This window comes from Ailuropoda melanoleuca, chromosome 3 (assembly GCF_002007445.2).
Source record: "Ailuropoda melanoleuca isolate Jingjing chromosome 3, ASM200744v2, whole genome shotgun sequence".
In the NCBI taxonomy this organism is placed as follows: Eukaryota; Metazoa; Chordata; class Mammalia; order Carnivora; family Ursidae; genus Ailuropoda; species Ailuropoda melanoleuca.
In genome coordinates, this window is record NC_048220.1 from 66,212,894 (window position 1) to 66,227,355 (window position 14,462).

General features: G+C 50.3%; 1 protein-coding gene across 1 annotated transcript; it reads left to right on the forward strand.

Moving 5' to 3' along the window:
* The first annotated feature begins 209 nt into the window (after positions 1 to 209).
* Positions 210 to 9,265, forward strand: NR2F1 (nuclear receptor subfamily 2 group F member 1). Its single transcript, XM_034656487.1, has 3 exons — positions 210 to 360; positions 2,776 to 3,300; positions 8,199 to 9,265. The coding sequence occupies exons 1-3, from the start codon at positions 348 to 350 to the stop codon at positions 8,477 to 8,479; spliced, it is 819 nt and encodes a 272-aa protein (XP_034512378.1). The 5' UTR covers positions 210 to 347; the 3' UTR covers positions 8,480 to 9,265.
* The last annotated feature ends 5,197 nt before the right edge of the window (positions 9,266 to 14,462 follow it).

The following is a 14,462-nucleotide window of genomic DNA, read 5'->3' on the forward strand; positions in this document are numbered from 1 at the left end:
CGGCGGCGGCAGCGAGCAGCAGCAGCAGGCGGGCTCGGGCGCGCCGCACACGCCGCAGACCCCGGGCCAGCCCGGAGCGCCCGCCACCCCCGGCACGGCAGGGGACAAGGGCCAGGGCCCGCCCGGCTCGGGCCAGCCAGCAGCACATCGAGTGCGTGGTGTGCGGGGACAAGTCGAGCGGCAAGCACTACGGCCAATTCACCTGCGAGGGCTGCAAAAGTTTCTTCAAGAGGAGCGTCCGCAGGAACTTAACTTACACATGCCGTGCCAACAGGAACTGTCCCATCGACCAGCACCACCGCAACCAGTGCCAATACTGCCGCCTCAAGAAGTGCCTCAAAGTGGGCATGAGGCGGGAAGGTGAATATTTCTTCTCTGCTTCTTTCCCTGAGCTTCGCCCGCCTTCCCGGCCCTCTTTCTTTCTCTCGCGGGGGTGGCTGCTGTGTGGGGCTGGAGCTCCTGCGGTCCCGGCCCCGTCCCAGCTTCCCCTGTCCCCGCTGCCTTCCTCCCCCGGCGTCACCCCCCCCAACCAAGCTCGCTGCCGCTGCCTCCCCCTCCCGGCCTGCGCTCCTCTCCCTGGCTCCTCCACCCCTCCTGCTGCCTGCTCAGGATTGTGTCCCTGGGATCGTGAGCTGTGGCTTAAAATCCCTTACTTCCTCTGTCTTGGATGTGCTCGGTGTGTGTCTCTTTCCCGCGTGTGCGTGAGGATGCTTGGGGGCTGTGCTGGCATGAACTTGGGGAGGGGTGCTTATTTCTCCCAGAAAACTCTTCTGTGTTTTTTCATTCCACTTTCCCCTCCACCTCTTCACACCCTTTATTTAAAATTGGGGAAGGCTGGGGACTGGAGTACCCTGAACCATAGATTCATTGCTGCATCATCCTTTTGGAAGCTTAGCTTGGAAAAAGAGGAGTGAGATTTATTGCACTTGGAGGTCTAATTAGGGGGGAAGGGGGGCTTCTGGCCTGTTCACTGGTTCCCTCTCCTCTTCACCGAGCTGGGGCCGCCTCCTCCAGAGCTGTGGCCTTGTTTTCACCCCTCTACTTTGAAAGGAAAGTTTGTGACTGAACCGTCCTTTCATAGTTGTGTCATTTTTTTAAAAGCATGATACTCATTTTATTTCTTCATCAAACTCCACCCTCTGCTTAAATACTGCATACAAATTACAATTTACAACGGCATTTACCGATCCTTCTGATTTGGCTATAATGCATAGACTGCAGCTGGCATGAGCTTCCCCTTCATTTAATCCCTGTGTTGTATGGGTTTGGTTTCTTTTAACACAACTTTTGATGTTGTATTTAGATATGCTTCATGTTCATGTGGCAAGAGATGCAGCACTTTTCTTATAAATGTATTTAGCCGTTTACAGTTAAAGTTTATCTCCTGACAATCATTAAGGATGTCTTATAGTCAAATTAGCGAACCAGTCAATTTTGCAGAATGCAGATTACTCCTTCTTGTAATTGACTTTAAAATTATATTTTATATGCCACAAGGAAAGAAATTGAATTCCTTCAGATCTCAAGGAGCAGGCAAATATGACGACTTCATTTCTAGCTCCAGGGAGATTTTGTAGGCATCTGAAAAAAAAAAACTGAATTGTGCTCTCATTTAATTGAAAAATAACTGCCAAGTTCAAAACTATAATTAGAAAAAAGTATTCTAGCTGTTATGTTTCAAGAGCTTAAATTGCATTGGGGCTTGCATTAAAATTAGAATCAAAGCAAACTTAAGAAAATAGTGCACAACCTGAAATAAGACAGCTATGTGTACATGGGCATATCTATATTAATTTGCTGGGGGGAGAGTTCAGTAGCCCTAACTTTTCCTAAAGTTGCCTTTGTTTACATGGCAATTTAAAACGCTGGCACTGTTGAAGTAAAACATACACATTAAAAAAAAAAAAAACTTTGGTCAGCTTTAAGAACTCAAAGCATGCTTACGTTTTGCATTCAGATGGTTAATGAATCCAGTGTTTTTGCAGTTGCAAGCTCGTGCATTCACTGGGCAAAAGCTGGCTGCAGGTTGCAGTGGTACCTCACAGGACAGACATTAATTATATTTCCCACTTTTTTCAATAATGTTTGGCTACTGTAAGTTCAACTTTTTCTTGAAATTTTTCAATTTTCTGTTGCTTTTAACAGTGAACTTTGTGTGGGGCGAAGGGGAGGAGGGGGTAGGGGAGGGGTGCAGGATACTTGTTTTCTATTCAAAAGTTGTAAGTGGTTATGTAACTTGTATCTATTTTAAGGATAATTCTATAGCATTTTGAGAGAATATAGAAACATTTTGAGCAAAACAGTGCTTGCTTGCAAATGAATAGGCAGCTAGGCGTTTGCCTAGAACCACAACCTTCCTCTGGTTTCGCCTGTTCTTTTTTGTTTGTTTTGTTTTATTCTGATTTGTTTCATTCTGGAGGGGTGAGTGGGATTTCATTAACCAGTGTGTTACACCTTGGTGGTGGAGGGGTTGGGTGGCACTTTCTTGGCTGTGCCGGGCTGGGGGCCCTGAGATCAGGCCTAGTTTGGCAGGGCTAGGGTGACCAGGGGCGCAGGCGATGGCTGGGCATATTGAGCCTCGGAGCTGGGAGCCCTCACCCCAGATTTCCTGCCGGTGTGGGCTGTGAGTGAGAGCGAGCGCGAGAGAAGATGCGCCGGGCGCGTGTGGCTTGTAGGAAGAGACTCCGCATTGTGTCGGGTGCGCTGCGGCGCGCCGATGTTCGCAAGCCCCCTGGATGCACATTGCCTCTTTTCTCTCTTTCTTTTTGTCAGCGGTTCAGCGAGGAAGAATGCCTCCAACCCAACCCAATCCAGGCCAGTACGCACTCACCAACGGGGACCCCCTCAACGGCCACTGCTACCTGTCCGGCTACATCTCGCTGCTGCTGCGCGCGGAACCCTACCCCACGTCGCGCTACGGCAGCCAATGCATGCAGCCCAACAACATCATGGGCATCGAGAACATCTGCGAGCTGGCCGCGCGCCTGCTCTTCAGCGCCGTCGAGTGGGCCCGAAACATCCCCTTCTTCCCGGATCTGCAGATCACCGACCAAGTGTCCCTGCTGCGCCTCACCTGGAGCGAGCTGTTCGTGCTCAACGCGGCCCAGTGCTCCATGCCGCTGCACGTGGCGCCGCTGCTGGCCGCCGCCGGCCTGCACGCCTCGCCCATGTCCGCCGACCGCGTCGTGGCCTTCATGGACCACATCCGCATCTTCCAGGAGCAGGTGGAGAAGCTCAAGGCGCTGCACGTCGACTCGGCCGAGTACAGCTGCCTCAAAGCCATCGTGCTGTTCACGTCAGGTGAGGCTGTGGTCGCCGGGAGGGCAGGCCACGCCGGGGACGACAGCAGGCCGCGCTCCGCCCGGCCCGGCCTCCTGCGCCGCGTCGCCGCGCGGGCTTGGCCGGCCCGAGCCCGACCTTGGGCCTGGCCGGGACTTGGGGTGGGGGGCGTTGGAACTGTCTGGCTGCGCGTGTGTGCGGTGTGTATGTGTGTGCGTGTGTGCGCGCCAGCGTTTAGTGCTTCTGGGGGAGGAGAGGGAAGGAAGAGAACGTGGGAATGTGGCTTTCTCCTCTGTGTGGCACGCTCCCTGGATGAGTTTCCCGACACAGGGAGACACACACAGAGGTGGAAAGCGAAGAATATGCGCAAATAAATCATAAATAATCCCGCTTTATTGCTGCCTGATTTTCCCTTATCGGAAACCATTCATGTTTTCAGTTGCTGAGCTTATTGAGGGTCGTAAAAAACGGATTCAATCTAAACAAGAAAGATAAAAAACAAAAGGAATACTGTAGAGCCTGCAAGTATGGGAGGATTCCCGCCCCAGAGAGAAATCTCACAGCCATGCAAAACACACGAACATGGGAAATTTAACAGAGTGCCTTAAAAATATCAAATTAAATGTAGGTGGTGGTAACATGCATGTTAACAATTTCTCTTATGATAGATGGTTCAAATTAACTTCCAGGAAAGTGCATTAACGTTGCCTTTGAAGGCTCTAGTCAGAGCCTCTGAGAACACTGCCCGCTTTTTATTATTGTAACCTGCAAGAGGGAAACATATAAACACCCGGGACAGCAGGTAATGGGGGGAAATATAAACAAAGCCAGAAAGGAGGCTGGTGGGGAACAGAGCTGCTCAGATTGGGTCCCGGGCCTTGCCCACTGTGAGTAGGGTTAGCTGCAGTTTTACTCCCATTATTGGCACTATTGTTTTTAATTCCTCCATTCAGAGAACAAATAAACCATCCTAATAAATCTATCCTAGAGCCAGGACCTCCAAAGGCCAAATTAAAACCATTCCTGAGCAGAGATGGCAAAACCCCTTTCCCAAGGCCTTGTTGAACAGTAAGCAATGGTATAATCTATCAATATTTCCTGGCTTTCATGCGTGAAGAATTGTATTTACATTGTATTAAAATGACTCTTAAATTTGCACAATATTGTAATGTAGCAAATGTAGTATTAATATCGATCTGAACAGCAGATAATTTATTTAGACAAGAGCATCTCATTTGTATGCAGGGTGGCCAGAGCCGTGGACTTGGACTGCCCCCCTTTTACTTTCAGTGCAAATGCAGGTCTGCTAGTGGGAGAGGGAGTTATTCTTTGCAAGAGGATAAAGTGCAAACCTTAAAACAAATGGAAGATTTATTGAATAGCCTCCTCAGTGTTTGAATGCATTTTATCTTAATAAGTCTTCTTGATGGAAACGTGTTTTTCAAAAGTGACAAAGAGCCTGGGAAGCAACGACCGGGCTGCTTCAGCTCTGGCAGGCCTGGGGCCTGGCTGGCTCTCTACTACCCGGCTCTTTAGCCAAATTAATCAGGAAGCAAGCCAGTGTCGGGGAAGCTGGGGTTTTAAAATCTCATCCAGTTAGGTGTCTTGAAGCAGAAATGTGACTTGGAGCTGGACAGAGGTCTTCTCAGGAAAGGTCTTTCCTCCCTTTTCCTTGTCCCCTACTAAGATTCTTTGAACTCCCTTGACTTTTCTGATCTCCTGCCCTTTCCCAGAGAGAGGCGAGGACTGTGCTGGCTGCAGGGAAGATTGTGGAATTATTCATGCTTTTCTTTCAACTTTCCATCCTAAAACATCCCCGTGAAAAGTGTTCCTTTTTAAAAAGTTTTCCCAAAGAAGTTTCCGAACCACGTCCTCAAGGTGCAGGGGAGGCTGAGAAGTGAACAATAACATTATTTTGTTGGAAAATTGCAAACAGAATATCTGAAAATGGAAATGGAGCTGTCAGTAGTAATTCACCCCCCCTCCTCCATACAACACATTTCCACTTTTGACTAAACTTGTTTTGATTGCTAGCCAGAAGGGAATTCATGGGAAGCCTTCTCAAAGTCATCCAACTTTTAAGCAAACTTTGAATGATGGAAAAGACAGTTTTAGACATATTGTCCAACGAGGTTTGCTCTGGCTAAGTATTTGAAGCTGGCACGGGGGTTCCCTGTGGTGGTTTTCACATTTGGCCTCCGGATGGTATGCTTAATCCTTAATATTCTGGACAGAATCCAAGGACTAGGTCATGACCTGAACTTACTTTTTAAAAAAATTCATTAATTCATACACCTAAATATTCCCTCAAATAAATGGGACCTCCTCTGAAAGGAGCCATCTAGTTAACATAAATACAATAAATCCATTTTCAGCACAATAATAACTTTGATTTCTAGTTATGGCAACTGATTACATCTATATTTCCTGAACACTAAACTCTTTTGAATGCACACCATGAAATACATTCTCTGCACTACAAAGGCTAAGCCGGGAGGGCCTGAGCAGTAATGGTTATTTATTTACATAATTTCTTTTCCATATACTATAGAAGAAATATTGAGGGTTCCCACATTGACACTACCACATAAAAAGTGAGGCATGGATTCCGTATATTCTGCCTCCTTTTCTGATCTGCGTGTATCTCATGGAACGTAAATATGTGCTGCATGACACCCCCGCTCACCTCGCTTTGCTACCACAGCCACGCAATCGATCCGAGAGCTCAGACTGTCTGTCCCTAGTTGGGGGACTCCTGTTGCAGGAATATCCAGAGTGGGGATGAACATCTAGAGTGGGAATCCAGGCCCAAGTGGGACTCCTGCTGGAGGGAGGCCACAGAGCTGGCCGGCTGGCACCTGGCAGCCAGGCCCCGCCACAGGCATTCTGCCTTCAAAGGAGGAAAGAAATGCAAGCAGCCAGCACAGGGCCTAAGCAAGCCCTTCCTAGGCTTCTCTCCCTTGGAGTGGCCTAGCCGGGAGAAGGGTAGTGTCCTTGCACTCTGGGGGCCCTTATTGTAAATAACAGATAAATATTTTACAGACCTGAGGGGATGCCATATGGATCTTTAAAAAAATCTGCTGGGTTATCAGTGGGTCCTTTTCATAGTGCATTGTCTGAGGCTGAAAGGGATCCTGTGGCATAATGGGCAGATAATGCATGTAAAGCAAGATATATGTAAATATGAGTCTGCATGGTGGCCATTCAGCAGGGCCAGGTTAGCAAGCAAGGCCAAGGACAGACCTCAGGGCCCCCTCTCCAAGCAGTGAAGCCCCAGAGTGCTCCTGCCCTCACCCTGCTGGCCATAAAATCTCACTGGCTTCCCAGGTCAGGCCAGTGTGGATGCACCCGAGTGGCTGGCAGAAGTAATTAGACATCTGAGAGGAACCCATTCTGGATCCAGGGTCAAAGGCAACTTGCCTTAGAAGTTCTTGAATTAGCACTAGTTTTATTTGTATTTTTGCTCAAGGCCATTGCCTTGTAGATGAAGGTGTTAGAATGCTTTGTAAATCCCAGTTCTTGAAATGTAAAGACATAAAGCTCAGAAACTCAGCAGACACGGGGTTCTCTGTGAATCTTTTGGTGTGACTTCTTAGGGTCACACTTGCCCATTCACAATTATGAACATCCTTTTGGGGGCATTGCCATGCATGAATTTCTTCCCAGATCTGTATATTAGCAAATTCTGCCTTTGATCTCTAGTCAACGTCCTGACTGGCTAAGGGCTCCTCTGTGATCTTCCTGTTTTTTAAATATTTATTATTAATATGAGAAATAACATGGGTGTTTGAACTAAGAGAGGAAGCTTTCCCTTCATTCCTCTGATTCCACCTTCTCTTCCATTTCTTTGCCTTTAGTTAGTTGATATAGTATCAACTGCTGTCTTGAAATATTTTTAGGAGACCATGAGGAGCCTTGGTTGATATGAGATCAACATACAGGTTTTAAGATGCTGACATTGTGTGTAAGTGCCTCTTTCCCCTTGGTCCTGGGACAGGAAGCCTATCTCCCCAAATCCCCGCCTCAACTCCCCATCTCCCAGTTTGGAAGCAGAAACAGCAGCTGCCTCCAGCCCAGCTTTGTGTCTGATCATTGAAGATGTCTCCTTTCCACAGCCTGGAGTAACTGAGCCATATTCCTTCTGATTATTACACAGCTTACAGAGATTTGGCCAATTTTCACTTACTTGATCTAAAGCACAGATAGAAGTATACACCCTCACCGCGGATTTGCTGCCGAGTTCTTGCTTGCAGAGATAGCGGATCTCAAATCCTGAATTGCTAAAGCATGGGCTCGATCTGATTCCACGCACTGCTAGCGTGGATTCCTTACCCCTCCCAGGTATTTTTTCACTAGACAGTCTAGGTTCTCCTAGAGGATTTTGGTTGGGGTCATTTAGGTTTGAGAGGGAGGACTCCAAGAAGTCTGTAAGAACTGCCCCCAGGCTACGTATTTCTTCAGGGCTTCTGAACACCCCGAAATCAGGGGCGAAAGGGGCAAAAGTCCTCCCTTTAATGAGCACAGCAGAAAGATGCCCCCCCGCAGGCGGAGGACAGGTTGCTTCACACAGCAAACATGGCTCCAGCATCGTACATTATTTAATCCAAAGGTGAAAGAGGAAAAACAAAGGGACTAGAGGGGTTGCTGCCTCTGCATGTCTGTGTTTCTGTCTCCTGCTCCCCTAGGCTTGGTGGGGGTGTGATTTATTTTTATTTGTGTTGGGGATTGAGGGGAAGGAATGGTGAAGAAGGATTGGGGAGGTACGGAGAGGAGGATTTTTTTTCCCCCTTTTCCCTTCTATTTCGGTTTCCCCCTCTTATCAACTCAAAAACATTTCTAATGGCTTATTTGTGCCTTTGCTGTTCACTAACCTGCGTGTCCCCTCCACTTTTCTGTCCGTCTCTTGGCTGCACGGGCAGATGCCTGTGGCCTGTCGGATGCCGCCCACATCGAGAGCCTGCAGGAGAAGTCGCAGTGCGCACTAGAGGAGTACGTGAGGAGCCAGTACCCTAACCAGCCCAGCCGTTTCGGCAAACTCCTACTGCGACTGCCCTCCCTGCGTACCGTGTCCTCCTCGGTCATCGAGCAGCTCTTCTTCGTCCGTTTGGTAGGTAAAACCCCTATCGAAACTCTCATCCGGGATATGTTACTATCTGGGAGCAGCTTCAACTGGCCTTACATGTCCATCCAGTGCTCCTAGACCTTGGGCGCTTCCCACCTGCCCCCGCCTCCCTAGAGACTCAGAGGACCGGCGGGGGCCATGGACTCCAAAGCTGCGGGGACATCAGGCGGCTGTTGCAGGGTGCAGCCAGGCAGGGGGGAGGTGGGCCGGCCGACAGGAGCAGCCCACCCTGCAGAAATGCAACCCGAGCTGCAAAGCAGGAGAAAAAGAGACTCTCTTTAGGATCAGATCTGTGAACATGTTGGAAAGGAAAGAAAAAGGACCTTGTGTCTGGTGAGAAAAGGAAAAAAAAAAATTGGAAGAGAGGACCATGAGAATTTTAATAAAACAGAAGGAGACTAATGGACCTTCCAGGATTTATTGTGGACGGATGTGGATATATTCTGTACAGAAAACAACACACATGGAAGTGGACTGAATTCTATGTAGAAACACACACACACCACACACACACACACACACACACATGCCCCAAACATTGTTATTCATTTTGTAAAATACTAGTCTTTATTTTCATTTTTTTGTAAAATTTAAACATCGTATGCACATAAAAAAGGAAACAAGAATTAGGGGAAAATAACATTTTCCAAATAATTATAAAAAAATTGTCCTGTGTCTATGTATCTATATCTGTTTTGTATTTTTTTCTGGTTCCAAACCAGATTTCCTGTGATTCTATACTAATAATTTTTGATATAACCCTTTGCTTCTTATAATGAGTGCGATATATGTTGTCGAGGCTGTTCTTCAAGAATTAAAATTGAAGTGAAAATTTAAACAAAAAAATAAAAGAATTTAGCAAAACCCATGTGTCTGGTTACTTGACAGATGTCATAAGTGCAAGAGAACCCTCCAATTAATTTCTACTCCAATTGTTATTAGAATGGGGAGGTGAGGGTGGAAACTTTTAAGGCCCATTACTAAGTTGTCTAGATTTGTTTCCTAAAACCAAGCCGCTGCCTTGGTTTTGTAAATGCGGAGGGTCAGGCTCTGTGTGGGCTGGGGTGGGTGGGGAGAGTGCAGGGCACCCTGGTTGCTCCCAGCAGCTCTTAGGACCTTGTGGATGGTTGGTGCCCTGCGCGGGAAGCTGGGGTAGACTTGGTTGCAAGTGGGGGCCGAGTTTGGGAACCACCTGCTTCATTGACTGCAGGTGGGAACTTGCCAGGCTAGAGAGGCTGCAGAGAGGAGTGGAGAGCTGGTGTGGGGGGTAGGGTCGAGGGAGGGCGGCGGGGGGGCGGGGGCCTGCTCAGAAGCCTCTTGTGCCTATAGCTGGACCGTCGGCTTCTCCCCAGTGCAGGGAGGGAGTTAGGGCCTCAACACTGCCAAACCTACCTTTGCTCCCCCGTATGGTCTGCTGCAGAGCTGGCTAGGGTTTACCCTTCGCTCCAGACCCTGTGACAGGGGTTCCCTGGAGGGCTCGCAAGCTCAGTTGGATGAAGGGAAAGCCCCCACTGTGGCACTTAGGGGTGTGGACCGAGAACTTGGGAGTTGGTGAGCCAGGCTAGAGCAGGTTCTTTCCAGAAGCAGCGTTGAGCTCTAGTGGCCCTTGCAGGGCAGAAACCTGCCTCTGAGGCCTCTCTTTGGGTGTGCGTGGGGGGCTGCTCTCTGTTACAGCTTTTGGAGCATGAATGTTTTATAGGATTCTAGTCGGCACTGCGAGAACACATACTACCAAGGGAGCTTTTCCCTAACGTATTAATAAAGCCAGATCTTTTGAAATAACACCTCTTACCTCCTCCCCCATCCCTCACTCCCAAACAGGCCTTGGATGAGGCCAGAGCTTCACTTTCAGAAGTCATTGACAAAGTTTTGCTTTCATTTGCTGCCTGGAAATCTCCAGGTTTCCCACTCCTTTAAAAATGTATTAACAATGGGGCGCCTGGGTGGCACAGCGGTTAAGCGTCTGCCTTTGGCTCAGGGCGTGATCCTGGCGTTATGGGATCGAGCCCCACATCAGGCTCTTGCTCTTCCGCTATGAGCCTGCTTCTTCCTCTCCCACTCCCCCTGACTGTGTTCCCTCTCTCACTGGCTGTCTCTATCTCTGTGGAATAAATAAATAAATTCTTTAAAAAAATGTATTAACAAGCTCCAAGCCACCTGAGGTTTTAATATTTCTAGGTGCAGTGCAGCGAGGGGCAATGCCACGCTCTCTGTGGAGAAACCCCCGCAGGTCCACCTGCCACCCGGCCTGAGCCTTAGGAAGGCAGGGGTGGGGTACAGTGTGTGGTGTGTGGGGCGGTGAGGGGCCTTCCTGCCCTCGCAGGGGCCCCATCCTGCCCTGGGCCTCAGCCTTTGCACTACCCCCAGGGGCAATGTCTTTGGGCCTAGGCTGACTTCCCTGCAGAGTGAGCACCCAAGGCCGAATGGGCAAGGGAAGAGCTCATATTTAACTCCTGACCACCTCCCAGAAAGTCTCAGAGAGCCCTCTAGGGCTGCCTGATCAGGGAATGTGGGGATCGGGGTGGGGTAGGCTGCAGTTGGGCACTGAGGGGGAGGGGAGACGAGCTGCCTCCAAGCGCTCACCGATCTTTGCGGCCTTTCTTGAAATGAGATGTAAATATATTCATTACAGTGTGATCCCTCTGATGAAAACAGATAAACATTTTTGTAGGTCGGAAACGTATTTTTCAATTAATTTCAATATGGAGGCCCAAGCACAAGGTGCCCAGTGTGCGGACCCTTCCGGAAGCCAAGGCCTGGGATGTACGAGGCACTTGCTCCTGGGTCCAGAGGTGACAGTAGTAACTTGTCTCTTGAGGAACTGGGCCCGGAGTATTGCGCACAGCCTGAAGAATCCTGCGACCTTTCTAAGCCTGGGTCTAAGCCCGGAGCTGACTAGCACAGCGTAGGAGGAAGAGCAGGCCTTCCTCTGTATGGTTTCACGGACTCCCTTGCAGACTCTGTCAGGGAACCAAGAGACCCTGACACTGAGTGGAACGGAGAAGGAAAAGGTGGTCTGCTCCCATGCTCAGCGGAGCTGGCTGGGGGCTGCAGGCAGTGGGTTTCTCCTGTGCCGTCTCCCTAGTAGCATTACACTCAGAGAGGCACTCGTCTTCAGAGGTCTCTGTGTGTCTCGAGAAGAGTGGCTCTGTGGGTGCCCGCATAGGGCGAGACAAGCTGCCTGAGTTCCGTGGCTTTTCACACTCAGCGCCCGCAGTCGGACCCACAAAGCTGCTCACGCTAACGGAAGGTTTAGGAGCTGAGAATGCACTATTTAAGCCACGGGTTAAGCCTTCCAACAGCCAGGAAGTGCCCTCTCTGCTCCCTGAGCATTCTCAAGGCTCCCTGGCTGGACTGGCCAGTGTCCGCAGCCCAAGAGCTGAGGGCCCGAGCCGTCCCATGGCCTCCTCGCTGTGCAGAAAAGCAGCCCCAGTAGTGGCCGGGCGGCCCCTGCTCAGTGTCCTGCCTCCCCTCGGACTCTGGAAGCCACTGGACAGAACGTGATAGGAAGCGGTGGGAGTCTCGTCTGCCTGGGTGGCCGGCCAGAGGCCCCTGGGCAATGAGCCCGCTTTTGAGCCAAGCGCCAGGGGGAGCCGTGGAACTTGGGTGTGAGGCCGCAGGCAGGTGTAGGCCCCACGGTTACCTTGGGGCGCGCAGCCCCACCTTAGACTGCGGAGATGTAGCAGCCCTAAGGAGTTAGGAGAAGAGGATTGGGCTAACTGGGCAGGATAGAACTGACAGGGTCCCCAAGGCCAGAGGAAATACATCATAACTGTTGGAGAGCGGCCCACACAAGGTGACTTCCCTCTCAAAATTATCTGTGACATATGAAAGTCAGCGCTCCCCTTTCTAACCCAAACACTTGCTGGGCGACTGAGAACTTTGGGGGCTTTGAAGTCAGTTTAAACTACGTTAGCCACAAGCTTTTCTGAAAAGATCAAAAAAGCCATCTTAGGACATGCTCTCCTCTGGGAATTTCTAGGGCATGAGGCTTTGCCTCGTTTGTAGCCAGGGGACAAAGGGTGGCCGAAGGGAGTGAAAATGCGGCCTCTGCCTCCACCTGTACACCCCAATGGCACCCAGGCCTGGGGGAAGCCCCGGGGCTGGGGATGGGCGTGCCTCCTGGCCACAAGAACAGCCCTGGGCTTTCGGGACTCTGCCCCTTACGTTGGTTCAGGCTCTCGGTCTCTGGCAGCAGCAAAGGGTCTGGGTGGGCTCCGCAACGCCCCATCGCGCAGCTCTGAGGTCGGGGGCACTAGGGATACGGAGCCCCTTCGATCCAAGCCCACTTGAGCTCATCTGCTTAGAGAGCACAAAAAGTTTATTTTTTAAAAAAATCCTCCTCGGCTTATAGGCAGCCCTTCTATCTCCTACAGAGCCAGAGTCACCTCCAGTAAGCTACTCGATTCTCCAGAACAAATCACCTGAACGTCTCTGCAAATGGAAAACCCTGAAGGAGAGTGGGGGGGGTAGGCAGGGAGACACAAGTGGAAACTAATAAAACTCTTGTTAGAGGGCCTGCTCAGGATCCGTGGCGTCACTGGGCCTTTTACTTGGAAAGCCAAAGAGTTGTATTCCTAAATGAGTTAAAGACCCATTTACCTCTGTCGTGTTCTATTCATCAAGCCACAAGTTGAGAGTTCCTAACATGAAACTATTTGTTTGCTTACACAACCAGCTGGGCGCAATTTCACGTCTGAGATATCTATCTGAAAGCGCCTCTCATTTATTATCTCTCCTTGTCAGCGAATCCATTTTCCAGTTCCCCCTCCCCCCTTTGGAGCTTATTTATTTATTTTTGGTGGGACTTCTTTGCCTGGGAGGACCTGGGTCTAGAATGCTCCCCAGGGAACAGCCGGTCCCTGCGGGGGTTTCTGCCGTGCCCAGGGCGCAAGGACCAGGGGGCAGCAGAGGCGCGCTCGCCGCCACCGCTGACCCCCGCGGGCGGGCCGAAAGGGCCAGGGTGAGGGGCGGGCCGCGGGTGGGCCTGGCGGGACACTGCGAAGCTGCCTTTCTCCCTGGATGTCCTCCCTGCTAGCTCTCTCGGACTAAGCCGCAACCACCTGTGCGAGGAGAGGGTGGGAGGAGGCCCGGGAGGGGAGTCCAGGAGGCTCTCTCCCAGATGGGGGCCCGAGATACGGATTTGAGAGATGCTTTTACAAAGCCTCACCTAATCCCATGGGGCCAATTTCTTCTCCCAGGCTGGGCCGGAGCGCAGAGTGAGTAACCAAGATGTAAATAGTTGTGTGATGGGTTGGGGGAGGGGGCAGCGCATGTATTGTGTGTGCGGAGGGAAGAAGGCTGCACGTGGTTTCAATTTTGAAGCACAAAGAAATAACATGCAATGCAGAAAATAGGTTTATGAATGTAATTGAGAGGAAAGAAAACAATTAACACGGTGCAAGGTTGCACCCTCGATTCTCCACCCCTCGCCTTCTCTTCCACCCCAATTTTGAGAAATCCAGGTCATGTGAATAGAGTGGGTCTAGGCAGTTGGATCCGGCTGACAAGGGAACCCCTGATGGAGATCACAGTGATGGGTGGATAATGGTGTCTATCCATCTCCTAGCCTGCTAAGGCCTCCTCCAACCAAGCTGAAAGCCAGGGATCAAATCCCCAAGTCCATTGTATAAAATATCTGTGGCTGTAAAGGTAGCAAGGAGAAGGGGTGTCTGTAAGGAAGGGGAGAGGGAGAACGAGAAAGAGAGATAGCCAGGGATTTCTTTCAGACAGGCCAGGCTGGTCTCTGCAAGCTATCCTATTGTGTTGATTTAGGGGGACATTTGCTGTATATAACGTTTAAAGCTGATAATATCATCGCACAGCCAGATAAATAAAGCGTTGGCCCAACAGTGGGGTCAGCGATCGATCTCTGGGCTCAGAGGAAAAAGGAGAGAGACCGGATCGAGCACAAGGCTCTGTCTGTGTGCTTGTCAGTCGGCACGCAGGAGCCTGAGTGTGTGTGAGCGTCAGGGTGTGAGAGAGGGAACCAAGTCTTCAGCTGGCCAAGAGCCTCATTAGCATTCCTAACCCATGGACCTGCGCTGACAACTAACAGAGA